The following is a 27,636-nucleotide window of genomic DNA, read 5'->3' on the forward strand; positions in this document are numbered from 1 at the left end:
CAGTTCTGCATAGTCTTACTTATCCATTCTTCTTTGGTGGGAACTTTTGGTTCCTTCCATTTTTGTGTGCATGCTGGCTTTTTTAAAATATCATTGTTGAAGATGCTATTGGGAAAGCATTTAGGAAGCCTGGATAGCAAAATAATTCTATACTAGCGTTGCCGTATTTCAAAAAGTGAAAATCAAGACACAAAAGTTCTTGACTTTATTTGGCAAAGTTGTTGAATTTTTATTTTGGGGGAGCAAAGTTGTTGAGTTTGTTATTGATGTTTTTTTTTAAAAATGAAGTTTTAAACATTTCCAATATGGGCTACCATATACCTGGGTTTTCAAAAATTTCGCCCAGACGCAGTTTCGACAGATGAATACTGGCTATGTCCAGGGAATTCCAGACATATGGCAGCCCTAGGTTCTCTAGATGTTCTGGACTCCATTGCCATTGAACCCAGCCATTTGCTGGGAGTTAGAACAACATCTCGACGGCATTAGGATGGGGAAGGCTGCTGTAGAGACCTTTAATCCACATGGCATGCATGAACCCCTGAGTTAACAACCATGCATATGATAACACATCCTAAGAGAAAAGTGGAAGTTGGTGGTGTTTCAGTAAGGCCAGAGGAACCTAGGCCAAACCCTCCTCATACTTGCTTACATAAGTGTAGAGGAAGGACTCAATCCTATCCATCAAGCCAGGCTGTCAACATTGGCTACAGTTTAGCTAATGTTGAATTTCACCTATGGAAGTGTGGTGTTATTGGCCAAGTCCTCTTATTCCTCTTGCCACCTTCACGTAGATGTTGAAGGATCAATGAGTTGTTACCAGTTGTTACCAGAGGATGGCAGGTAACTCAGCTCACTGGATCATGACTGAGCACAATCCTCTAGAAGTCTAAATAAAGGTAAAGGGACCCCTGGCCATTAGGTCCAGTCGTGGCCGACTCTGGGGTTGCGGCGCTCATCTTGCTTTACTGGCCGAGGGAGCTGGCGTACAGCTTCCAGGTCATGTGGCCAACATGACTAAGCTGCTTCTGGCGAACCAAGGCAGCGCACGGAAACACCGTTTACCTCCCCGCCAGAGCGGTACCTATTTATCTACTTGCACTTTGACGTGCTTTCAAGCTGCTAGGTTGGCAGGAGCTGGGACCAAGCAACCGGAGCTCACCCCGTAGCGGGGATTCGAACCGCCGACCTTCTAATCGGCAAGCCCTGAGCTCTGTGGTTTAACCCACAGCACCACCTGCGTCCCCTTCTAGAAGTCTACTGTGAAGCAAAGGAGTAAGTTCAATGGCCTTCCTTCCAGGTGAATGGGTATAGGATTGTAGCCTTAATTGACTGAACCATGTACTATATATCCATAATATTTCTTGGTCAACAGTAAAGAGAAGGAGAAGGATTGGAATGTGTGTAGATCAACGTTTCCCAAACTTGGGTCTCCAGCTGTTTTTGGACTACAGTTCCCATCATTCCAGACCACTGGCCCTGCTAGCTAGGGAAGATGGGAGTTGTACTCCCAGCAGCAGCTGTAGATCCAAGTTTGCAAAACCCTGGTATAAATCAAATATATCTGCACTGGCTCCTACTGTAAAATCTTGCAGATTTGGGGGTCATACTAGGAACAGGGCAATTTAGGCAACAACCTCCTGGGGTTAACACCCTGTTGCAGATGTTGTGGTACGAGCAACCCTGGTGTCGTCATTCAAGAAGGGTGGATTTGATTTATGGCTGGTCCGCACAGGACCCGTTTTAACACCTCTTTGCCTTTCTGCCAACAGTGCCGGCCAGACGCCAAGAAAAATGAGGCATATTTACAATAGCGAGCTGCTTGATGTCTACTGCACACAGTGCTGTAAAAAAATCAACCTGCTGAATGACTTGGAAGCCAGGCTGAAAAACCTGAAAGCAAACAGGTGAGTATACACAGTGGACTTGCAGGAACATTTCAAGAGGCCTCAAGCAACCCTGGGCATTGATTGTGATGTTATATTAACTCTAGTAATAAATGAGGAAGAGTATGATTTCATTATGGTTGTGGGCTGCAGTTCTGTGCACACTGAATAGGTTAGTCGGGCTTGCTTCTGAGTAGACCTGCATAGGATCCCCTTTTAGTTGACTTTTCACTGATTGAATAAAGTTGCACATTAGTGAAACCTCAATATCTGTGTCATTGTGAAATTCTGAAAGAAGTATAGGATAAATTCTAAGGGGGGGGGAAACTGGATGTACATTTCCAAAATATAAGATAAAGAACAAATCAAATAAAACCTACATAGAGCAACAGTGCTTTGTGTTGTGTATGGACCTATTAGGTCCATAAATTACCATATAGCATATATTCAACACAAAAAAAACAGCGGCAATTTGTTGTTGACAAAGGACAGCTGGGCATATAAAGGGCCCCATTAACTTCAGTGGCTTAGGGCCTCATCAAACCTAAATCCGGCCCTGGGCATAATGCAGAAAACCACAGCTTTGGGTTAACCTTAACACATCCTATGTTGTTTCTTTCAGCCCAAACAGAAAAATAACAAGTACGGCTTTTGGCAGGTAAGAAGCAGTGCACATTTCTACCTGAGACTTGGCCGTTTACATGGCCCCCCCCCCTTTTATACAGACTTGTTTAGACATTGAAGGCTTCTCCACTAAAGTGGCTCACAGAGCCCCCTTTCTTACTCCAAAGCAGCTGCTCTCAACCTGTGGGTCCCCAGATGTTGTTGGACTACAACTCCCATCATCCCTGACCACTGGTCATGCTGGCTAGGAATGATGGGAGTTGTAGTCCAACAACATCTGGGGACCCACAGGTTGAGAAACACTACTCCAAAGGGTCAAAGCAGCTGTCCTCTTGTCTTCCCAACAGGCAACTTTTCCACAACAGCAACTTCAGCAGCAGCAACGGCAGCACAGAGGACTTGTTCAGAGACAGCATAGACTCATGCGATAACGATATCACAGAAAAGGTGAGGTGTCAATGTGGAACAGGTGGGGAACCACAACTCCCATCATTCCTGACTTCTGGCTACGCTGGTTGAGGCTGATGGGAGGTGGAGTCCAACAACATCTGGAGGGACATTGGTTCCCCACTCTGGGGATTTGCTAATGTGCCAAAGCTGCTTTTTCTTATCTGTCAGTTTATAGTCCTGAGGCTTTCCTGAAGTCTCATGCACTGTGAGTGTGATATACGAGAGCCAGTGTGGTGCAGTGGTTAAGAGCGGTAGATTCGTAATCTGGGGAACCGGGTTCGCTTCCCTGCTCCTCCACATGCAGCTGCTGGGTGACCTTGGCCAGTCACACTTCTTTGAAGTCTCTCAGCCCCACTCACCTCACAGAGTGTTTGTTGTGGGGGAGGAAGGGAAAAGGAGATTGTTAGCCGCTTTGAGACTCCTTCAGGTAGTGATAAAGCGGGATATCAAATCCAAATCCAAACTCTATACACTCATACCTCATGTTACGTCCGCTTCATTTTACATCCTTTCAGGTTACGCCCCGTGGCAACCCGGAAGTATCGGAAAGGGTTACTTCCGGGTTTCGCCGCTGGCACATGCACAGACGCGCAGAATGACGTCATGCGCAGAAGTGGCGAATCGCAACCCGCGTGTGAACAGACGCGCCGCTGCATGTTGCGTTCTTTTCATGTTGCGAACAGGCCTCCGGAACGGATCCTGTTCGCAACCAGAGGTACCACTGTAGACAGAAACTGGGGAGCAATTTTAAATTAGGGAAAGTTTGGCTGATGAAATAATGCCAAGCTCTTAGCATAATCCCTTTATTTTATTTATTTATTTATTTATTTATTTATTATTAAATTTGTATGCCACCCTTCGTCTCGGGGCGGCTCACAACATAAAAAGACAAGATATAAACATAAAATGCATAATAAAAACAACAAGAGGGAAACTACAAAGAATACAAACTATAGAAGAAGAGAACAAGAAGAACATACATTCAAAGTAGATTGGGAAGTGTTTATTGAATATATGGGGGAAATTGTGTGCATTTGAAAACGTGGGCAGCATTAAGATAAATTCAGCAGTGTAAATAAGTTTTGGTGGATGTAATAATGGAATATTGAATGGTTTCCTTTATATGAAATATGCAGGGATTTATGTTATGCAAAATGAACCACGGAAAGAGAAGAAGGGAAGTCATTTAATATTTTAAGGTTGTTTAAATGAATATTCTAAAATGTAAAACAGAAAATTTAATACAGTGGAACCTTGGTTGTCGAATGCTTCGGAGGTCAAACAATTCAGAACCTGAACACTGACAATCAGGAAGTGAATACTTCCATTTTTGATCGATTTTTGGAAGCCGAATGGCTTCCGAGGTACATTTTTCAATTTTCTCCATTTCATTTTTCTCCATTGACTTCGCAGTCAGCCCATCGATCCGTTTCAGAAGCCAAATGGTCTTCCGGAACGGATGACATTCGAAAACCGAAGTTCCACTGTAAAAAAATATATAGAAAAAACTACAAAGCAATAAACCCCATGCCCCCCCCCCACTAGGGGTGGTGAACCCATGCCCTGCAGGCCAAATCAGGCCCACGAAGCAATTTCGGTGGTCCGCCAGCCCCCAGCAGTGGTGAAATTCTTTGTGACACCCAAATTGGTGCTGAATGAGATCTTCTTCCTACACACAGTCAATGCAAGCAGATAAAGTGCACTCTGATACTCTCTCAACATTTCCCAAGCTGTTACTGTTTGTAAACCATTAAGATTAACTCACTCGGTAGAGCATGAGTCTCTTAATCTCAGGGTTGTGGGTTCGAGCCCCACATTGGGCAAAAGATTCCTTCATAGCAGGGGTTGGACTAAATGACCCTCATGGTCCCTTTCCATCTCTATGATTCTAATAAACCGTTAAGGGTCTAACTTTCTCTTTCCTCCAGTCTATATTTTCTGTAAACCCTCTAGCAGTGATGGCCAAACTTGGCCCTCCAGCTGTTTGGGGACTACAATTCCCATCATCCCTGACCACTGGTCCTGTTAGCTAGGGATGATGGGAGTTGTAGTCCCAAAACAGCTGGAGGGCCAACTTTGGCCATCACTGCGTTATGGGCGGAAGCTTACATCCCTGTTCATTTTTTGTTGTTGTTTAGTCATTTAGTTGTGTCCGACTCTTCGTGACCCCCTGGACCAGAGCACGCCAGGCACTCCTGTCCTCCTCTGGCCTCTCGCAGTTTGATCAAACTCATGCTGGTAGCTTCAAGAACACCATCCAACCATCTCGTCCTCTGTCGTCCCCTTCTCCTTGCGCCCTCCATCTTTCCCAACATCAGGGTCTTTTCCAGGGAGTCTTCTCTTCTCATGAGGTGGCCAAAGTATTGGAGCCTCAGCTTCAGCATCTGTCCTTCCAGTGAGCACTCAGGGCTGATTTCCTTCAGAATGGATAGGTTTGATCTTCTTGCAGTCCATGGGACTCTCAAGAGCACCATAATTCATATTATACATAATTCGTTTTTATAGGTTACTTATTTAGAGAAAAAGGTGACGGAACTGGAAAATGACAGCATGACAAACGGTGACCTGAAGAGCAAATTGAAACAGGAGAACACACACCTGGTTCACAGGTAATCTAGTATACTGCCTGCTGTTTTGTTTCTGCAGCCTCCACAAAGCCATATTGAGAACCTTAGGCAGAGCAAGGACTCCAGCAACACTGGAATGATCACTTGGACCTGCTGGCTGTCTGCTTTCAAAAGGATTTCCCTCAAAACAGAGATGTTTAGAATATTTGCAAGAGCTGTGATTTGAGGGTGGGCGGGAAAGTCTCTTTAAAAAAAGGAGTTTCTTTGGCCTAAGATTCAGGGTCAGACCAGATGCGATACTCAATGTACTCAATGTCTTTTTATTAAATTTTTATGTATTTATTTTCATTTTCAAATATTTTTAATCGTTTGTTGGAAGCCGCCCAGAATGGCTGGGGAAACCCAGCCAGTTGGGCAGGATATAAACAATAAATTATTCTTATTAAATTATTATTTTAATAGAATAAGAGATCAGCACAATGGACAATTTATGGAAGAGTGGAAGCCTATTTTTCATTATTTGAGAAAATATAACAACCAAATGAAATCGCAGGCAGGATTTACTTCTGTTTGCTGTTTTGTTTTGCTTTGGTTTTCTGCAAAAAAAAAAAATTGAATGATTTTCCAAATTTTATCCCAATTATACAAATTATTTCTAAATTAATAAAATTTTGTTTAAGTGACTTTCCACACAACGTTCTTGATGTGTCCTTAACATCTGGTGACACTGCATTTACAAATTCTGATTTACTTCTAGTTACATTCCTGTGAGGGGATGATTAGCTGCTTGTGCTTAAAATTGTGCTCCCTCAGAGTTTGTGCGGCTCCACAAACCTCTGTGTGTGACAGAGCTCCTCAGACATGTCTGCTCTAGTCACTCGTAGAGTCTGACAGTGGCTGCCTGCGGAAGCGCTTCCAGCAAAGAAGCTCCTTAACGGAAACGCGTCTCCTGGACTCACGACGTGGCAGCTTCCGGCGAAGCATGGGTCTCCCTATGGTTGCTTCTGACACCTCCCCGCTGTTCTCGCTGGACGTGTCTCTCACCCCTCCCTCTCCCCTGCTAGTTCCTGCCTTGGCTGCTGCGTCTCTCTCAGCATTCCTGAGATCCTCCTCCAGAGACCCCTCGCTCCCCCTGCTGGTCCCTGCTTTAGCTGCTGACTCCCTCCCAGCCTCTGGGAGCCCTACCACCTCCCTTTCCTCTGATGTCAGTTCCCTGACATCCACCTCCCCTCCAGGGCCCCCTTCCCCCCCGCCCCTACTCTCTCCTCTGGGCGGTGAGGAGCTAAAACCCCGAAAAGAATCCTCTTCATCTTCAGACGTCTCGAACAATTCCCTCCATCGGTCTTCGTTCCGGCTCGCTGAATCCTCCTCCGCCTCGGAATCAGAGAACCCCTCCAACTCTTCTTCTTCGTCGGTGGTGGCAAAGTATTCCCTCCGGAACCTCGCCACTGGCTGAGGTTTACGAGGGAATCTCTGATGAAAAGTTTCTATCAAAACCTCGTCATCTACATCCTCTGCCATGACCCAGGTGTTTTCCGACTCCGGCTCCCCTTCCCACATTACCAAATACTCTACTTGATCTCCCTTCCACCTGGAATCGAGAATCTCCGCTACATGGTAGCTGTGTTCCTTTTCCTCCATAGCTGGTCCCCTGTTGACCCTCCCTTCTCTGTCCCCTTTATACGGTGACAGCAACGACCTGTGGAACACTGGGTGCAGCTTCATGTGGTTCGGTAACCGGAGTCTGAAAGCCACCGGGTTGACCTGCTGCGTGACTTCAAATGGGCCCAGCCTTTTGGGTCTTAACTTCTTACAACCCCCTTTGAATGGTAACCCTTGGGTGGACAGCCACACCTGGTCCCCCACCCTAATGCTTTCACCTTCCCTTCTGTTTTTGTCGGCCTGCCTCTTATATTCCTCCTTAGCCCTGTTTAAGTTAAGTTGGAGCTGGTGATGGATCGCTTCCATTTCTTCAACAAACTGTTCTGCAGCTGGAACGCTCCAGTTCTCCCCTTCCCCCCCTGGGAAGGCTCGGGGATGGCACCCGTGATTAGCCAAAAGGGGGCTCATCCCCGTGGACACGTTCTCTGCATTGTTGTAGGCAAATTCTGCCAACGCCAGCTTCTCCACCCAATCATTCTCTCTGTCATTCACATAACACCTCAAATATTGCTGGAGGACACCATTAGCTCTTTCCGCCTGCCCGTTGGTTTCTGGATGACGGGCAGTTGAGAAATTAACCTCTACATGCAGTAAGCTCATGAGCTTCCTCCAGAACCTGGAAGTAAATTGTTTCCCTCGGTCTGAAACCACCCTCAAGGGGGCGCCATGCAACCTAAACACATTTTCTACAAACAATTTAGCGGTTTCTTCTGCTGTGACCGCATGTGAGCAGGCTATAAAGTGGGCCATCTTGGTTAACAGGTCTACCACAACCATGATGGCTGTTTTCCCTCTGGACCTTGGCAGATCAGTCATGAAATCTATTGCCACTGCTTCCCATGGTCTTTCAGGCGTGGGTAGTGGTTCTAATAAACCTGCCGGTGCCCGCCTCTCCCCCTTGGCTCGTTGGCATTGGTCACACCCTCTCACATACTCCCGCACATCTTCCCTGACCTTGGGCCACCAGAATTCCCTGGTAACCAGCCACATGGTTTTGTGTTGCCCAAAATGCCCTGCTGTGGGGCTATCGTGCAGTTGCTTGAGTACCTTTTCCCTCAATTCCCCCTCAGGTATATACAACGCTCCCTTGTAGTACAACGCCCCGTTTCTCTCCTCAAAACCCCCGGGTTTGTCTCCCTCCCTCCTGAGACCCCTGAGTTTGTCCTGGGCGTATTCATCCCGCACCGTTCCCTCTACCAGTTCCCTTTGCCCCACCAATGCCGCCCCACACACCCAGCGGTCCTCTGGAATGACATGGGTCTCTTCGGGTGCTCCCTCCCCCTCCAAATATTCAGGTTTGCGTGAGAGAGCGTCCGCCCTAACGTTCTCTGGGCCTGGCACGTAACAAATCTCAAAGTTAAATTTGGAGAACTCCTGGGCCCATCTCAACTGCCGTTGGTTGAGCACTCGCGCAGTTCTCCAATACTCTAGATTCTTATGGTCCGTGCACACTTGCACCTTATGTTGTGCACCAATTAGCAGGTGCCTCCACCTCCGGAAAGCCTCATGAATAGCAAGAAGTTCCCGGTCGTACACCGTGTAGTTCCTCTCGGATTTGTTCAGCTTTCGCGAAAAGAAGGCACACGGTCTCCACTCTGACTCCTCCTTCCCCGGCTGCAGAAGAAGCACCGCCCCTATGGCTCTGTCAGATGCGTCTGTTTCGACCCTCAGCTTTTTTTGTAAATCCACATGCAGAAGTTGTTCTTCAGAGGCGAAGGCCCTTTTCAGTTCCTCAAACGCTCGCTCCGCCTCCGCCGTCCAAACAAACTTCTTTTTACTGCTGAGACAGTCCGTGATGGGCGCCGTCAGGTGGGCGAAGTTTCGGATGAACTTACGATAAAAGTTTCCAAACCCTAGGAACCTCTGCACATCCTTCTTGGTTTTGGGTGTTTTCCATTCCAGCACTGCTTGAACCTTGCCGGGGTCCATGGCCAACCCCTTGTCTGACAGGCGGTACCCCAGGAATTCCACCTCCTTGGTATGAAACTGACACTTCTCCAGTTTCACCCACAGCCTGTTGGCTTGCAGCCTGCTCAACACTTCTCTGACGTCTCTCACATGTTGCTCCTCATTCTCCGAATACACCAACACATCATCTAGGAAGGCCACGCAATTCTTGTAGAGCAAAGGCCCCAGTACGTGGTTCATGAACGATTGAAAACACGCGGAGCCTGTTTGTAATCCAAAAGGCATCATGAGATATTCAAATGCCCCCAAAGAGGTGAACATGGTGGTTTTCCATTCATCCCCTTTCCTTATACGTATCAGGTTGTACGCCCCCCTTAGGTCCAGCTTTGTAAAAATCTTTCCCTTCCGCACCCTGGTCAAAATATCATCAATCCTGGGCATAGGAAAAGCCGCCGGCTCTGTTACTGCATTTAACCGCCTGAAATCACATACAAGTCTCGGCTTGTCCGTGTGCTTTTTATCCACAAAAAACACTGGGCTACCCCCCGCTGCCTTGGACTCTCTGATGAAGCCTCTCTTCAGGTTCTTGTCAATGAACTCTCGCAACTCCTGCATTTCCCTGTCTGACATGGCATACAACTTGCCTACAGGAAGCTGTGCTCCAGGGAGTAAATTGATCTGGCAATCAAAGGGCCTATGCGGGGGTAGTTGGTCAGCTTCCTTCTCGCTGAACACGTCGCTGAGATCTGCATACTGTGGTGGCACCTTCACCTTCTCCATTACTTCAGTCCCTGCTAGGGTGGCTTGGGCCCCTGCTGAACCCTTTTCCCCCCTGCAGTTTTCTAAGCAATGTGCTGAACCGAAGGAAACCACTCTTTGATGCCAGCCCACCAGCGGATCATGTAGGGCTAGCCAGCTCATTCCCAAAATAATGGGAGCGCCTCCCAAGGTGGCCACATTAAACGCTATCAGTTCTGTGTGCCTTGCCACCCTCATTATCATTGGGACGGTCTGCAAGCTGACTCCTCCTCCCAACAGTTCCCTGCCATCGATCGTGGTCACCTGCAGGGGGTTGCTTAAAGGGATCGTCTGTATCTGGTGTTCAGCAGCAAACTCCTTGCTCATAAAGTTGCAGGAGCTGCCTGAGTCCAACAGCGCCTTTATTTTTAGGGGGTGTCCATTTTGCAGCTCTAGCGACACTTCAATCACTAGAGCAGGTCGAGGAGCTTCTGGCACGGGCACTTTCACTGCTCTTTGGCCTGGCTGCAGTGCCCTGACTGTGGCAACCAGGCGTTGGCTTTTACCTGCTCCGTTTCTCCCTGCTCTCCCCCCTCAACAGCTCCCACCATCCCTTGCCATTCCTTCCTCTGGGGGCAGACTCTGGCAAAGTGGCCTGGCTGTTGGCAGAGATAGCATTTCCGGGCCCCTTTTCCCTCCTTCTTAGCCCCCTCACTGGGCTTTGAAACTGCGCGCGCGCGGGCTGTTCCGACTTCCATCGGCTCTGCCGGCGGGAAAGCTGGCTCAGGAATGTCTGGAATGCGGAACTCCTTCCAACGTTCCCCTCTCCCTTCCCGCCTCTCCAAGGCTCTTGCCTCCTGGCGCGCTCCAATGGTCAGCGCAGATTTGGTCAGCTGATCCATAGACACCGCCCTGGGGCTCCGGGACAGCTCATCTTTCACAGCCGAAGAAAGACCTTCTTCAAATAGCATCTGAATGGGTGCCGCCGATAAATCCCACCCCAATCTGTGAATCAGCATGGTAAATTCAGTCCAGTACTCACGGACAGATCGGCTTCCCTGCTTGCAAGCCATTAGCTGTCTGCGCACCACCCCTTCCTCAATATCGCTGGAAAACATGATATCCATTGCACGAAAGAACTTCATAGTGTCCTTTAGGATATCATTGTGCGTTGCCATCAGGGGTCGAACCGAGTCTCGCGCCCCCTTCTCAAGATGCCCAATTACGAAAGCAACTCGCGATTCCTCATCAGGGAACTCATCAAACTGCACGTTAAGGGCATATTGCATCTCTGTCCTAAAGGCATGGTAATCCTTGGGGTCCCCCCCAAACTTCTGCACCAATCCTGGTACCTTTCTGGGGAACTGAGTGGTTCTCCCCTTCTTGTCTGCATCCTGAGCCCTTCTCTCCTCGAGCCTCGCCGTCTGCAGCGCAAGTTGGACCTCCAAAGCTTGATACCTTTCTTCCAAGCTTGGACCAGCTCCAACCCCTGCCCCTCCGGTTCCGGCTGGGTTGCTCATGATGCTTTCTCCTGCACAGGCAGCGTACAGAGACTGTCAGACTGCTGTGAGGGGTTGATTAGCTGCTTGTGCTTAAAATTGTGCTCCCTCAGAGTTTGTGCGGCTCCACAAACCTCTGTGTGTGACAGAGCTCCTCAGACATGTCTGCTCTAGTCACTAGTAGAGTCTGACAGTGGCTGTCTGCGGAAGCGCTTCCAGCAAAGAAGCTCCTTAACGGAAACGCGTCTCCTGGACTCACGACGTGGCAGCTTCCGGCGAAGTATGGGTCTCCCTACGGTTGCTTCTGACACCTCCCCGCTGTTTTCACTGGACGTGTCTCTCACCCCTTTCTCTCCCCTGCTGGTTCCTGCCTTGGTTGCTGCGTCTCGCTCAGCATTACTGAGATCCTCCTCCAGAGACCCCTCGCTCCCCCTGCTGGTCCCTGCTTTAGCTGCTGACTCCCTCCCAGCCTCTGGGAGCCCTACCACCTCCCTTTCCTCTGATGTCAGTTCCCTGACAATTCCGTTTTGCAAAATTATCCCTTAGTCAACAGCAGTACTCTTAACTTATTTATTTGTTTTTATCCTGTATTTTATCCTGAGATCTTATGACGAAGGGCGGTATATAAATCAAATAAATAAATTGGCGACCTTTTTCTTTTTTTGCTTAAGAGTTCACGAACTCGAAGAACTCTTGAAAGACCAAGAGACGTCAGCTGAGCAGACTCTGGAAGAAGAGATAAAGAGGCACAGAGAAGCATATAGCAAGTACGAGAAAGAGAAGAGCACGGAAATCGAACTGCTGAACACAAGGTAATATTCACTGTTACTCTGCTGGCTTTCCTCGGTCATGCTTGCCTCTACGAACGGCTTCGTTTCCAAGTTGCAACAGGGATGACTATCTAGGGAACAAAATGTGAACATGTGAACATAAGCCCCAAGACGAGCAGTCTTCTGAAATGTGGACTATCAAGGTTTCTTTACATGCAGGGACGCGGGTGGCGCTGCGGTCTAAACCGCTGAGCCTCTTGGGCCTGCCAATCAGAAGGTTGGCGGTTCGAATCCACACGGCGGGGTGAGCTCCCGTTGCTCTGTCCCTGCTCCTGTCAACCTTGCAGTTTGAAAGCACACCAGTGCAAGTAGATAAATAGGTACCACTGTGGCGGGAAGGTGATCAGTGTTTCCATGCGCTCTGGCTTCTGTCATGGTGTTTCGTTGCACCAGAAGCTGTTTAGTCATGCTGGCCACATGACCCAGAAAGCTGTCTGTGGACAAACGCCGGCTCCCTCGGCCTGAAAGCGAGATGAGCACCACAACCCCACAGTTGTCTTTGACTGGACTTAACTGAAGAAGAAGTGTTTGGATTTGATATCCCGCTTTATCCCTACCCGAAGGAATCTCAAAGCGGCTAACATTGTCCTTTCCCTTCCTCCCCCACAACAAACACTCTGTGAGGTGAGTGGGGCTGAGAGACTTCAGAGAAGTGTGACTAGCCCAAGGTCACCCAGCAGCTGCAGGTGGAGGAGCAGAGATGTGAACCCAGTTCACCAGATTACGAGTCCACCACTCTTAACCACTACACCACACTAGTCGCCTTTGACTGGACTTAACCATCCAGGGTCCTTTAACTTTACCTTTTACATGCAGGGAGAAATTCTGTATCTAGGCATTTAAAATCCCAAGAAAAACTGTATATGCAACCGCATGAAACTTCCCAGAAGCTGCTGTTAATGCAAGATGCTTCTCTGTGGTTGCTGTCTGGAACTATGCATCATTGACCTATGCATTTCAAGACATATTTCTCAGCTATAAGGGCTAGAAACATGTACGCTTTTTCAAAAATAAATCTCTGGAGGGTGAATTCTCAATACCACACTTGGCTCTTCCTCCGTGCTCCTGCAAAATTGCTGCATCCACACAGCCCTAACTAGGCATCTGCAGCAAACTGTTTTATTTCCCTAGGCTTTTAATGAACGTTGGCATTGCTCTTTTGTTCCTGTTTTTATGTTCTTCACTGGGGTATTATGGCTTGGATTTGTTTTTGGTAATACACTCTGTTTTTAGTTTTGTTTTTATTTTAAGTCTGTTTGTTCAGGCGTGTTGGAAACTCACTGGAATGGGAAAGCAGGATTTAAATCGGTTCCTAATGAATACAATAGACAAATGGCGACTCTGTTTCTTGTTATTAGTTTAGAAGGAAACAAACGTATAATAGACCAATTTTTTGACGAAGTGACTCTTGAGCAAAGTGTCCTGTCTTAATTTGATATAGTGTAAAAACTGACCATGGCTGAGAATGTTATGGGTCTAAGTCACATTTGGGGCAGGGGAGGGAGGGCAAGCAGGCAGGAGAATCTTAGAACAATTTCTTGGGCCAAAGAAAATACTGGTTAGAAAAACTGGTACGATTTTTTAAAGAAACAGCCCTGATGCTGAGCATTGTGCTCTGAAAATCAGACTCCTCAGTAGCTGATGTTTAGTTGTACTCTGCCAGTTGGCAAAAGAAGATACCGTATTCTTCGCTCTATAAGACACACCAGACCACAAGACGCACCTAGTTTTTGGAGGAGGAAAACAAGAAAAAAAAATATTCTGAATCTCAGAAGCCAGAACAGCAAGAGGGATTGCTGCGCAGTGAAAGCAGCAATCCCTCTTGCTGTTCTGGCTTCTGGGATAGCTGAGCAGCCTGCATTCGCTCCATAAGACGCACACAACATTTCCCCTTACTTTTTAGGAGGGAAAAAGTGAGTCTTATAGAGCAAAAAATACGGTACTTTTTGTGTGCAGTCATTTATTTTTCTCCTTCAATTTCAGGGTTCAGCAGCTCGAAGAGGAAAACTGTGAACTCAAAACCACCGTTTTGCGGCTGAAATCGCAAAGCGAGAAACTGGATGAGGTAATGGAGCTCTTGAATATTTTTATTATTATTTTTTGCCACCTTAACTTTCAACTGCAGCAGGTCTGTCGCCTCTTAAGTCCTGACAGGTCTATAGCACGAGTTTTGCCTTTATGTCATTTTATTCCTAAAGGTATTTGTAAACTGGCAGCCCCTAATATAATATCATGACGGCATACAAATCTGCCATTGGATAAAGCTCCTACAGTGGTACCTCGGGTTACATACGCTTCAGCTTACATACACTTCAGGTTACAGACTCCGCTAACCCAGAAATAGTGCTTTAGGTTAAGAACTTTGCTTCAGGATGAGAACAGAAATTGTGCTCCAGCGGCGCGGCAGCAGCAGGAGGTCCTATTAGCTAAAGTGGTGATTCAGGTTAAGAACAGTTTCAGGTTATGAACAGACCTCCGGAATGAATTAAGAATTATGAATCAAGAAGCCTTCTTTTTAAGCATTTGGGAATTGGAAAACCCTGGCATCTACTGTAAATCACAAAGTAATATGCCGCTACATCCCAAACGACCATATGCAAACCTCTAGGACAAATAAAAGGGGGGGGGACAACTGAGAGCTGATAAATGCCTTTGGAAGAATTGCATGGCAGAGCCCTATGTCATGGGTAGGCAAACTAAGGCCCGGAGCCCGGATCCGGCCCAATCGCCTTCTAATTCCGGCCCACGGACATTCTGGGAACCAGCGTGTTTTTACATGAGTAGAATGTGTCCTTTTATTTAAACTGCATCTCTGGGTTATTTGTGGGGCATAGGAATTCGTTCATTTATTTTTTTAAAAAAAATATAGTCCAGCCCCCCACAAGGTCTGAGGGACAGCGGACCGGACCCCTGCTGAAAAAGTTTGCTGCCCCCTGCCTATGTCAATAGTGCCTCTTATTTTGTTTGTTTGTTTGAATTGTTAGGCCACCCTATACCTGGAGGTCTCAGGGCAGTTCACAGAAAAGATCACAATATATAAAATCAAAATAAAAACAATAACCCAATAACCCACCCACCCACCCACCCCCAAAAAAGAGCTGTATTTTAAAAGGATGCCAATCAGATCAACCAAAGGCCTGGTTAAAAAGGAACATTTTTGCCTGGTGCCTAAAGGTGTACAATGAAGGCGCCAGGAGAACTTCCCTGGGGAGAGCATTCCACAGGCGGGGGGCCACTGTTGAGAAGGCCTGTTCTCATGTTGCCACCCTCCGGACCTCTCAAGGAGGAGCCACACGAAGGAGGGCCTCAGAAGTTGATCTTAGGGTCTGGGGAGGTTCATATGCCGGCATAGGCAGACTCGGCCCTCCAGATGTTTTGGGACTACAACTCCCATCATCCCTAGCTAACAGGACCAGTGGTCAAGGATGTTGGAAATTGTAGTCTCAAAACATCTGGAGGGCCGAGTTTGCCTGTGCCTGTTCATATGGAACGAGGCAGTCTCTTCAGTTGTAGGAAATTGCCTGTTTTGAATGCTCACCCGTGTTAAACAAACACTGCCCTAGAAAAACCAACATTCTAGCATTTTCCACAACAGTTTTCTGTACACAAGGAGGGATTTTTGTTTGATTTGGTGTTTGTTTGCATTGGGGGGCATTCAAAACAGTCAAGCCTTCTCCCCTCTGAAATGACACCATTCCAGGAGGCCAAAGACAAAATATTTCTCCGGAATATACAGAGTGGCTCTTGGGTTGTAGGCAGCTTGTAACTTCTTTCTTCGTTTTCCTCAGGAGAGGCAGCGAATGTCAGACCGATTGGAAGACACCAGTCTGCGGCTCAAGGATGAGATGGATTTGTATAAAAGGATGATGGACAAACTGAGACAGAACAGGATGGAATTTAACAAGGAGAGGGAGGCTACTCAGGAGGTGGGTAACTATTTTTAATGGGGCAGGGCTAATATTGCCCGTGTGTAGGGGTAAATAAAGACTGGAACTTCTTAAATAGAAATTGGTTGGCATCCAATTTCTGTCTCAGGAGACAATGGAAGCGTGTGCCTTTGGGGATGAAGTCAAACTGTCGGAAGGTTACAGCAACGGCTGAGAGAGATACAGGACAGACATGTTTTGTTGCAGCTAGGGAGAGGAAGGCGTCCAGTTTTGCTACTGCAGATACACTATGGCGTTGCTTCTCTCTACACTCCCCCCAGAGGTCCTTTCAAAATTGCTCCTTCAGGTATACTGGGCCGAGGCTGTTTAGGGCTTTAAAGGTTGGCAACAACACTTTGAATTGTGTTCGGAAAGGTACTGGGAGCCAATGAAGATCTTTCAGGACTGGTGTTATATGGTCTAGGCAGCCAGTCACCAGTCTAGCTGCCACATTCTGGACTAATTTCCAGTTTCCGAGTCACCTTCAAAGGTAGCCCCACATAGAGCGCATTGCAGTAGTCCAAGCAGGAGATAACTAGAGCATGCACCACTCTGGCGAGACAGTCTGCAGGCAGGTAGGGTCTCAGCCTGCGTACCAGATGGAGCTGGTAGACAGCTGCCCTGGACACAGAATTGACCTGCGCCTCCATGGACAGCTGTGAGTCCAAAATGACTCCCAGGCTGCGCACCTGGTCCTTCAGGGTCACAGTCACCCAATTCAGGATCAGGGAGTCCTCCACACCCACCCGCCCCCTGTCCCCCAAGAACAGCACTTCTGTCTTGTCAGGATTCAAACTCAATCCGTCAGCTGCCATCCATCCTCCAACTGCCTCCTCTCCAAAGGCTCAGTTTGAAACAAGCCCAATTCAGACAAGTGAATTGATTCCAGGCGCATGCCATGCATGTGGAAAGGATTCTATCTCTATAGCAGGAAATCAGGAAATGGGTTGTTTTTTTCTGGGTGTGTTGTTGCTTAGTCCTGTTAGGTACATTTTTAAGTTGTCAGTTGGCTGTGTACCGCCAGATTCCGTTCTGTATGTTGGCTTAACAAATTGTACTCTCTGTGTCCTGTTTCTTCTCCCCACACAGCTTATTGAGGATTTGCGGAAGGAGCTGGAACATTTACAGTTGTATAAGCTAGAATGTGAGCGGCCTGGTCGAGGGAGGAGCTCTTCCTCCAGCTTGAGCGAATTCAATGCGAAGACGAGAGAGGTGGAAATGGAACATGAAATTAAAAGGCTAAAGCAGGTGAGGTGTCCTTGGGGCTGGAGCGAGGGAGAGTTAGAAACCTCCATCCCTCTTTCAGGAGGAGCAGAAGAAAGCAACGTTTTCATTGTTGCAATGCGGAAATATCCACAATGGTATGCTGACTGATGTTTTCATATTCAGCCTGATGCGAAATTTACTTCCTTTCTCCTCCCCTTCCTCTCTTGATAGGAGAATCAGAAGCTTCGTGACCAGAACGATGACCTTAACGGGCAGATTCTTAGTCTTAGTCTTTACGAAGCCAAGAACCTTTTTGCGACACAAACAAAAGCCCAGTCATTGGCCGCTGAAATTGATTCTGCCTCCAGAGATGAGGTAAAGTGTGAAAAGGAAATAGTTTGCAGCTGATTAAGTGAGTGCGCTGGCAGAGCATGTGTGTGCGCATCTACACACACACACACATCTGTCTAATAATAATAATAATAATAATAATAATAATAATAATAATAATAGTTTATTTATACTCTGCCCATCTGGCTGGGTTTCCCCAGCCACTCTGGGCGGCTCCCAACAGAATATTAAAAACACGATAAAACATCAAACATTCAAAACTTCCCAAAACAGGGCTGCCTTCAGATGTCTTCTAAAAGTCAGATACTGTAGTTGTTTATTTCTTTGACATCTGATGGGAGGGCGTTCCACAGAGCAGGCGCCACTACCGAGAAGGCCCTCTGCCTGGTTCCCTGTCATCTCACTTCTCATGGGGAGGGAACCGCCAGAAGGCCCTCGGGGCTGGACCTCAATGTCCGGGCTGAGCGATATTAGTGGTAAGATTGCAAAATCCTGAGCAGACAAGATACCGATAGAATTTTGAAACCAGTTTTCCAAGCACTGCCCAGATTTCTGTGGGAGGCTTGCTTTGAAACATTGGTTGGTGTAATAAAAAAACAGGGCCTCCTTATCATGAAAGGTGGGCAGAATTATTCCAAAGCTGTTCACCTAAGTTAATAAGTCCTGCCACCTGACTTTACAAATGCACACAAGGGCTGGGACTTGGTGGGAAAAGGTAGAGGAGGGAGATCAGTCTTTAAAGCCACAACAAAGCGGTGATCAAAAGTGGGCATTTATATCCAGCTTAGGGTCCAGGCAGGTGATCTTCTGTTTGGCTTGATTAGCACTTGGTCACTCTTATTCCTTTGGCCGATAGATTGGACCAAAGTGTCTTTCCCCTCATTTATGCAGTCAGCTGGCTGTTGGAGCAGAGCGTTCTTTCTGCTGGAGGACAGGGGAAGGAAGAGCCTTGCAGCTGCCCCTTCTCTAGCCAACAGATGGGGCAGCCTGCTTAGTCTCCCCTTGGTCATGGTATTCTTCCCGGATGGCTGGGGGAGCAGCCTCCTCGTGGCCCCAAGTGCGAAGTGTGCTGCCTTCAGCTCTGTAGTCACTGGGCGACGTAGAATCGTTGAGTTGGGTCATCTAGTCCAACCCCCTGCGAAACTGGAATCCTACCTGCAGCCACCCCTGGGTGGATTCGAACCACCAACCTTCTGGTTAACAGCCAGACACACTGACCCATTTGAATACAGAGTTAGCAGCAACTGACACCAGCGCTGCACAGCCTTTTGCTAGATTCCTTATGGTCCATTGGTACAGATTACCGGTAAATTTATAAAGCAAGAATGCACAATCAATGAGTTTTTGACGAGTCAGAGCAAACTATAATTAGCAACAGTAATAGTATTAATACCTGCCCCAGCAGCCCTTGCAAGAATTCCTGGCAACCAGCAGGCATCAATTGGTCTGCTAGGAAATAACCATGATGGACCATGATCTGTCTTCTCCTTTGCTATATAGAGCAACTGTATTAATATTTCTGTACCATGAGGAACCTTTGCTAAACTAAGCTTTGACATCTAAGAGAAACCGAAATATCTGTAAAGATAAATAAAAAGCTTTTTTTTAAAAAAAATATTAAAAACTTTTCCCAGTTGTATTTTATTCAAGTGAGAATATGATTTGACATTTAGGGAGTTATGGTAAAGGAGCTTTTGCAAGGGGACAGGGATCAAAAGCTGAAGATTCGTGAGATTTCTAAGGCTTATGAACTCCCAGAGTCTCTAAAGGTAAAGTGCAATAGATGATACAGACATGCGGTAGCTGTAGCAAACAAATAGTGTGCTGAAAATAAGAAAATCAAGATAGAATTTTCTTTCCTGTGTATTGCAGTGTCTTCAAACTTTATTTATGTGGTGGGACGCGGGTGGCGCTGTGGTCTAAACCACTGAGCCTCTTGGGCTTGCCGATCAGAAGGTCGGTGGTTCAAAACCCCACGATGGAGTGAGTTCCCATTGCTCTCTCCCAGCTCCTGCGAACCTAGTAGTTCAAAAGCACACCAGTGCAAGTAGATAAATAGGTACCGCTGTGGTGGGAAGGTAAACGGCGTTTCTGTGCGCTGTGGTTTCCGTCACGGTGTCCTTTTGTGCCAGAAGTGGTTTAGTCATGCTGGCCACATGACCCGGAAAGCTGTCTGTAAACAAACGCCGGCTCCCTCAGCCTGAAAGCAAGATGAACGCCGCAACCCCATAGTCGCCTTTGATTGGACTTAATATGGTTGTTCTTGTCTGTCTGCTGCCTGTGTTAAAGTATCCAAACAGGTAGTTAACTTCATGTCCTTCTTCATACTATACACATGGTTAAATCAGGGAATCAACTTCCCAAAGATGTAGTGTTCTCTTAGAATGGCAATGGCACCCACCTGAGAGGCGCCGGAACTGAGTTCTGGAGAGTTCCGGCTGGAAAAAAGCCCTGACACTTTCCCTCACCCTCCCACCCTTCAAAAAACAACAAAAATGTTCCGGGTTGAGGAAGGAGAGGGCTCAGCGCCTCATTTGGAAGAGGAAGTGCTTCACCCTTTAGGGCTTGGGACGCTTTGGGAAAGAGGACAGAGCTGGCTTTTGACTAGCCTGTATTAAGTTTCCGTTCATGCCCACCACCCCTCAAAACTTTTGTGCCTTTCTGCTACTTTGTGGTCTCCCTTTCTCTGCAAATGCACAGCAAGAAAGAGAGGAACCTGTGGCAGAGCTAGGTAAGGGTTGGTTTGGTTCAGTTCTCATTGGGGGGGGCAAATACGTGGGGGAAATAAGAGTTGGGTTTGGAAATATGAGCCTCAACTGCCTTTTTAACCACCTGACCTGTTTGATTCACTGATAGGTGGGGGTGGGGTGGAGGGGAGAGACCAGGAAATTTCCACACCATCCCCTCCCCTGCCTGGTCCATAAGACGCACCTAGTTTTTAGAAGCAGAATGCAAGGGGGGGATATTTAAAAGGAGCGCTGAGCAGAGCTTGTATGCATTCCAGGCTCTGCTCAGTGCTCCCTTTCACGAGCCACATGGAGCGTGTGTGCAGCGCTTGCGGGCTTTTCCCCAAGGAGGGGACTCCGTGCGACTCTTGGGGGCTTTTCCAGGAGGTAGGGGAAGGGGCAGAGGGGCTAAGCCAGAAGCTAGAACAGCAAGAGGGAGCGCTGCGCAGCGATCCCTCTCACTGTTCTGGCTTCTGGGATAGCTGCGCATCCTGCATTCGCTCCATAAGACGCACACGCATTTCCCCTTACTTTTTAGGAGGGAAAAAGTGTGTCTTATAGAGTGAAAAATACGGTAATCTCCATTAAAATAAGCTGGAGGCCAAAGTGTGCCTGATCGCTCAGTAGCTCGGGGTCTTTATGTCATGTCGCAATGGAGGTTTTTGACGTAGTCCTTCCTCGTTTCAGCTCATGGAAGCCCTCAAAGAACAGGAAGAGATCAACTACAGACTGCGCCAATACATGGACAAGATAATCCTCGCCATTTTAGACCACAACCCATCCATCCTGGAAATAAAAAACTGAAGACTTGGAACAAGGAAGGAGAAGCAAGTAGAGCCTTGCATCTGATGGGATGCTTTTGGATCCAAATAACACTCTGCTACTGTAAATGAACCTATATATATATATATATATATACATATATATATACACACACACTATATATATATATATATATATATATATATATATATATATATTCTCTCGTGTGGATGCACAGGACGTGTTTATATGAGGTTTGGTACACCTTGTCTGTGAATCATAATTTGGCTCGGTCCGTTTTTCCCCATGCACTTTCACTACTACTTGGGGGTGGAGAGGGGGAGAAGAGACTGTTACGGGATTGTAACGAAATAACCACGTACGTAACTGGATTTGCACTGTTTTTAGATACTGGACACACACACACAAAAATGACACTACCTCTAGATGCAAGGAGAAAAAGACAATGTGAGCATATCTAGTGCCAATCTTCCCTACCCCAAACAACGCGCAGTTCCATGTCTTATCAGTTTTCACCCCTTCCTCTTGCCGGAAATGTGTAGCAGGTCCAGGTTCGATTCACAAGCACTGATTGTTTCCCCTTTTTGCCAGCGTTGTGCTACTTAAGCTACAGGAAGGTCAGTGCTGCCAAAAAAGAATGTATGTATGATACAGAAGGGGAAAGAGTATAGAATTTTTATTTTTTAAACACACACACGCATTTGCCTCCTCTCTAGAAAAAAAAAACACTTAAAAAATGCTCAATGTACATGGTTATGAATCCTCTAGGGCAGCTGATAGTATTACGCAGAACCATGTGTCCAAGCATGTAATAGGGCTGGGGTTTTGCCAATGTTGTTCTGAGCTTCACACCTGCAAAGCTGTTTTCAGAATTTTTATTTCTTTTTGCATCGAGATTTTCACTGGGCTGCTACTGGAGATTAGACTGTTTGCTGCACCAGGCAACAAATGCAAGCTGACTTTGGTCACATGAAACTCACTGTGCTTTCCTTGCCTTGGCAGCCGCTGTATTAAAATGTGGGCTTGGCCACCCACTGAAGGCTAGTAAGTTTTCCCAGGTTGGGGTGAGGCTGCGTGCTTTGCAAACAGAAATCAACAAACAGGAGATTTTGTTGCTACTGCTGCTTTAGATCTGGGCAAACCTTCCCCTGCTGATTTGTGCCTATTTACAAAGCCATTCAAGGCGCAAATTAATTTAAGGAATGGGGGCGAACCTACAGCTGCTTCATTTAACAGGCATCCAAAGCCTTGCAGAAAGACCTGTGACTGCAGTGAACCATGTGCTTCATTGAAGAACAAAGTTGTTTTTTTTTTTAATTCTCTGAAACATCAGAAACATCGCTTCTTTATACACAACATTTATCCAGCTTGATGGCTCTTGAGCTCAGCTTTTTTGTGAGTCACCAGATATGCAGACACTTGTGCTATTGATTCTGGGTGTGATCACTCTGGGAAAATCAGGACTGATCACCTACACCCCTATTGTGTGCCATCTAAAAGCATTCTCAAGCTCACTCTGGCTTTTCCTTTTCCCCCCCCACTATTTAATGTGGGGTAGGGAAGCTGGCACCCTCCAGTTGTCATTGGATTCCATCTCTCGTCAGCCACAGCCAGCATGGGCAATGGCGAGTGATGATGAAGGGTACAGTGTAGCAACACCTGGAGGTTCTCCACCCCTAATTTAAAACCACAGCTTTGCAGTGTGGTCATCCATTCCCCCCCCCATTCTATATCCAAAGTAAACCCATACAAATGTTACCTTCGGGATGTGGGGCAAATTGGTAGCGAAATAACACCATGTTCCCAGACCATGGGGGCTATCATTTTTGGCTTGTCCAACTCAAAAGATGCCTTGTGACAGCTGCTTCACAGATAACACATTAGCTGCATGGACGCAGCATGTCTGTTGTTGAATTTGATAATCAGGCACACAGATGTATTAGAAGGGTGGGGTTTGAACTCAATCACATGGGTTTCCTGCAATTTCCTACTCAATAGTGGTTTACATGCAGAAAATACAGAGTGTGTAAAAACATCTGCAAGACTTGGGTGATGCTTGTATCTGTTAGCACCTGTTGCGTATTCATTCCCTAACTGATCACAGCCTTCAGTTCCAAGTCAAAAAACAGTCTTGGTGGTGGTGTTTTGTTTTTGTTTTGTTTTAAAAAGGGAAGTTGGGTGTGTAGACTTCTAGGGTCTGTAGCTACCAAAAATAAACTGGAAGACAGAATCTCTTGCGTATTAATCATTTTAAAAACCACTGATCTATATCTAGCAAAAGTGTTTTGCAATAAAACACTCTCAACCCCTCCGCCCCTCACTTTGATTTCTAGATATAATATGGTTCTGTGGAAATCATGATCAAAATTCTTCTGTGGTCTCACATTTCATGTCCAAACAAGCATTAGCTTTTTGGGCAACCATACATTTGGCAAACAACGGTATATCTTCTTTTCTTTTGAGAAAGAGATGGGAATGCAATTCATAAACAGAATAGGGGGTGAGCTATCTGAGAGTTAGGAGTCTGCATGCGTTTGACATGCCCATGGTGTTTATTTTACTCTTGTGAAATTGTACGTCTCTCCCTACACCTTGTGAAGCAGCCTTCTTCCTATATTTGATGTCCTCCCAGATGTTTTGAACTACACCTCTCATCATCCCTGACTGCTGGCTATGCTGGCTAAAGATGATGGGAACTGGAGGCAAACAACATTTTGGAGGGTTGGGGAAGGCGGCTGAAGAGAAAGGCTTGGAAATGTGTTGACTGCGTCTGTAGAAGATTCATGATCCAAATAACACATTGGGGTAACTGACACACCTCAAAGAGTAGGGTGGTATTTTGGTGCTTTGGAAAAATCCCTCGCCTCTTTCCACTGCTACCAATGATCTTCCCTATAGGTTCATTGCATCTGAGACCTGGGTGTGCCCTAGAGTACAGTGGTACCTCGGGTTACATACACTTCAGGTTACATACGCTTCAGGTTACAGACTCTGCTAACCCAGAAATAGTGCTTCAGGTTAAGAACTTTGCTTCAGGATGAGAACAGAAATTGTGCAGCGGCGGCGCAGCAGCAGCAGGAGGCCCCATCAGCTAAAGTGGTGCTTCAGGTTAAGTACAGTTTCAGGTTAAGAATGGACCTCCGGAACGAATTAAGTACTTAACCCGAGGTACCACTGTAATCTCTTTTTTTTCTGACGGATTTTATTACAACTACACCCCAGAGCTGTTTAGTATCAAATCTCCTTGATATCAAGCAAATCTTGCCAAACATCCGGGACAAATTCAGCCAGAGTAGTGATACGAAGTAATCTAGAAAACAAACCAGGTTGTCTCCTTTGAAAATATGCCTCTATATTATTATTCGTCTGGATATATCTAAAGGAGATTCAGTAGTTTCCTCTGAAATGGGATGACCAATTAAAATTATTCTATATGAAGCATTCATGTATGCTTCTGTAGCTCCTGCCTTTGGGTTGCCTACAGATTTCTCCCACTTGATGTTGTGATCACATACACCAGCTTTTCTCAACCTGCGGGTCCACAGATGTTGTTGAACTACAACTCCCATCACCCCTAGCTAACAAGGCCAGAGCTCAGGGATGATGGGAGTTGCAGTCCAACAACATCTGGGGACCCACAGGTTGAGAAACGCTGATATACACCAATAGCAAGCTACCTGAGTCCCCATCCTTATGAAGCCAAAACAGCACCATCTAAACACAAGGGGCAGGGGCAGACTTGAGGGAACCCCAAAGTTTCCAGATATTTACAAAGATCTTTAGGAAGCAAACTCTGAGGAGGAATGTCCAGTGCATCTCAAGTGAGGACTAAGCATGCGCAGAGGGTACTGAATGTTGATTTACGGTCAGGGATGAAAATGGGGAGTTTCTTGGGGGAAGGCATGGCTGACTGGAACCTTGAACAGGAGTGCGCCACACAGCAGCTTCCTCTTGCATGTCCAACATGTAAGGGATCAGTTGCAGCTGATTGAAGAGATGGGGAGGTGGATGAATGGGATGGGAATCGTGAGAGACCAAGAAGAGTATTAGCAGAATCAAAACAGGAAGCAACCGAAATTATCCATAGCACTGGAAAAAGGAACAGGGTGGGCCATGGTAATATTGGTGACAACAGAGCAAGAAACTCTTAAAGTCCAGTGGATATTTATGGTGGTTCCCACCGCAGTGAGAGTAATACAGTGGTGCCTCGCAAGACGAAAAGAATCCGTTCTGTGATTCTCTTCGTCTAGCGGTTTTTTCGTGTTGCGAAGCAAGCCCATTGACGGATTAGCGCTTTTAGCGGCTTTTAGCGGCTTTTAGCGGCTTTTAGCGGCTTATCGGATCAGCTGATAAGCGGCTTAGCGGCTTAGAAAAAGGGGGAGGGGAAAAAACCCGCAGGAACTCGCAAGACATTTTCGTCTTGCGAAGCAAGCCCATAGGAGATTCGTTTTGCGAAGCACCTCCAAAACGGAAAACTCTCTCGTCTAGCGAGTTTTCCGTCTTGCGAGGCATTCGTCTTGCGGGGCACCACTGTAATAATGGGATGATAATTATGCCAGCACTTTTTAATTGCATTGCCGGCTGAACTTCTAAGATCACCTCTCCGTTTGGCATGTGTAACTTTTGAAATGCGCTGACGTTTACTTCCGCCATGCCACTGCTGTCTTTTTAGTTGCGGTCATGGCAGAAAGCAAAAAAAAGTTTGCTGAACTACATCTCCCACCCCACCCCTTTGTGGTGTGTATTATGGGGATTTACAAAATCATTAGCATCGACTGCAACCACTGTTAATATCCTTTTGAAGGCACAAAAGTAATTAGCCACCGTGTGTGAACAGCAAGAGAAGGGGGTTGTTTTAAGTATCACATAATCTTATGACCTTTTTAATACATTGGCATTCAAGGGAAGATAAAAGGAATGGTGGAGTATTGCAGGTGTTCGTTAGTCTGAACGTTACCGAAGCTTTTGTCTTTGCAAGTCATTCATTCTAACAACGCATGCAACATTTCTTCTGAGCTGTTTGATGCTTATTCCCCAACATCGCCAGCGATTGGACTTTGATAGCACTGGGTTGCTGATTTCATTGACATAGCTTTTACAGGATGGAGGTAGAGAGAATCTGAACGTTTGATTCCGTACGGGTTTGAGCAATGGGTCATTTATGCTTTGTTTTCAAAGTTGGAAGAACCAGGCATGTTGAGATTTGTGAGACAAGAGAGGGAGAAGTTGGAAAGACACCGAGAGAAAGTGCTGGTTTTGGCCAGGGCAGAAAGCGATAGGTTGGAAACTGCTAGATGAATTCTAGCATCGGGAATGCTGCATTGCTAGAAGTATGTAAACAAGTTTGGATAAGCATGTGTTGGGGGCAGGCTTGGGTTAGAGCAGGGTCTCCAGCTGTTTTTGGACTACAACTCCCATCATCCTTAGCTAGCAGGACCAGTGGTCAGGGATGATGGGAGTTGTAGTCCAAAAGCAGCTGGAGACCCAAGTTTGGGAAACCCTGGGTTAGAGGATACGTGATTCCTAACAAGGTGATGGATGATTACATATTTGGGTCCTCAGCCCAAATACTTTATATTCGAGGCAATATTTAAATGAAACTTTGTAAGTGATGTGCCAATGCTGTTGTGTTTGTTTATAGCTATTGATGTATATGATGTTGCACAGAAATACGTTTGGGGTTTTTTCAAGTGGCTATCTGAATTTCTTAAACCGACCGTCTTTGTTATATTCTAGTGCCTTTGCCTTAGTGCAGCCGTTTTGAAAGAGTAGATAGAGCAAGGATGGGGCACCTTGGACCTTTCAGATGTTGCTGCATCACCTCTGACCATTCCCTGTGCTACAACATCTGGAAGACCACAGGTTCCACATCCTTGGGGTGGTGACACCTGAAAAAAGAAAGAGAGAATATTCTTGTTTGTGTGGGAGCTTTCCCCCCCCCCAAAAAAAAGTTTGAGATGTGCTAATGTATGTACAAAACACCTGAAAGGCAAATGTTGATAAATGTGGAGTCCAGGAATCATGAGGAGTAATTGGATAATCTGTTGTAATCTGTTCCAGCCCTTTTACCAAGGGAGAGTAGGGTTGGCCAGTGAGTTTTGTCATTCCCCCCGCATAGGATGCCTTAAGCCAGTGAGTTTTGTCATTCCCACCCGCATAGGATGCCTTAGGCCAGACATGGCCAAACTTGGCCCTCCAGCTGTTTTGGGACTACAACTCAGGGATGATGGGAATTGTAGTCCCAAAACAGCTGGGGGGGGGCAAGTTTGGCCATGCCTGCCTTAGGCTGTAATCTTACATCTACTTAGCTTAGAGCAGCCTTTCTCAACCTGCGGGTCCCCAGATGTTGTTGAACTACAACTCCCATCACCCCTAGCTAGCAGGGCCAGAGCTCAGGGATGATGGGAGTTGTAGTCCAACAACATCTGGGGAGCACAGGTTGAGAACCGCTGGCTTGGAGAAAGCCCCACTGAATTCAGC

General features: G+C 46.6%; 1 protein-coding gene and 1 long non-coding RNA gene across 6 annotated transcripts in view; both read left to right on the forward strand.

The window, feature by feature from the left end:
* The window catches only part of RAB11FIP4 (RAB11 family interacting protein 4), a 157,327-nt gene extending 133,941 nt beyond the window's left edge, over nucleotides 1-23,386 (forward strand). For 3 of the 5 annotated variants that reach the window (XM_082212576.1, XM_082212575.1, XM_082212577.1), the window contains exons 4-14: nucleotides 1,773-1,907; nucleotides 2,509-2,544; nucleotides 2,858-2,957; nucleotides 5,466-5,569; nucleotides 12,006-12,146; nucleotides 14,148-14,229; nucleotides 15,953-16,090; nucleotides 17,180-17,338; nucleotides 17,528-17,671; nucleotides 19,321-19,416; nucleotides 21,061-23,386. In XM_082212576.1, coding sequence (XP_082068702.1) covers nucleotides 1,773-1,907; nucleotides 2,509-2,544; nucleotides 2,858-2,957; nucleotides 5,466-5,569; nucleotides 12,006-12,146; nucleotides 14,148-14,229; nucleotides 15,953-16,090; nucleotides 17,180-17,338; nucleotides 17,528-17,671; nucleotides 19,321-19,416; nucleotides 21,061-21,177 — 1,252 coding nt within the window. In that variant the 3' untranslated portion in view covers nucleotides 21,178-23,386. The remainder of the gene's footprint in view (nucleotides 1-1,772; nucleotides 1,908-2,508; nucleotides 2,545-2,857; nucleotides 2,958-5,465; nucleotides 5,570-12,005; nucleotides 12,147-14,147; nucleotides 14,230-15,952; nucleotides 16,091-17,179; nucleotides 17,339-17,527; nucleotides 17,672-19,320; nucleotides 19,417-21,060) is intronic. The other 2 variants (XR_014216743.1, XM_082212578.1) reach the window with 2 other exon arrangements.
* LOC309526663 overlaps nucleotides 1-27,090 on the forward strand; it is a 66,513-nt gene extending 39,423 nt beyond the window's left edge. The window contains exon 2 of the long non-coding RNA XR_014216809.1: nucleotides 26,249-27,090. This is a non-coding gene — a long non-coding RNA (uncharacterized lncRNA). The remainder of the gene's footprint in view (nucleotides 1-26,248) is intronic.
* Nucleotides 27,091-27,636: the final 546 nt, after the last annotated feature.

Source organism: Podarcis vaucheri, assembly GCF_965113315.1.
Source record: "Podarcis vaucheri genome assembly, chromosome: 2".
Lineage (NCBI taxonomy): Eukaryota > Metazoa > Chordata > Lepidosauria > Squamata > Lacertidae > Podarcis > Podarcis vaucheri.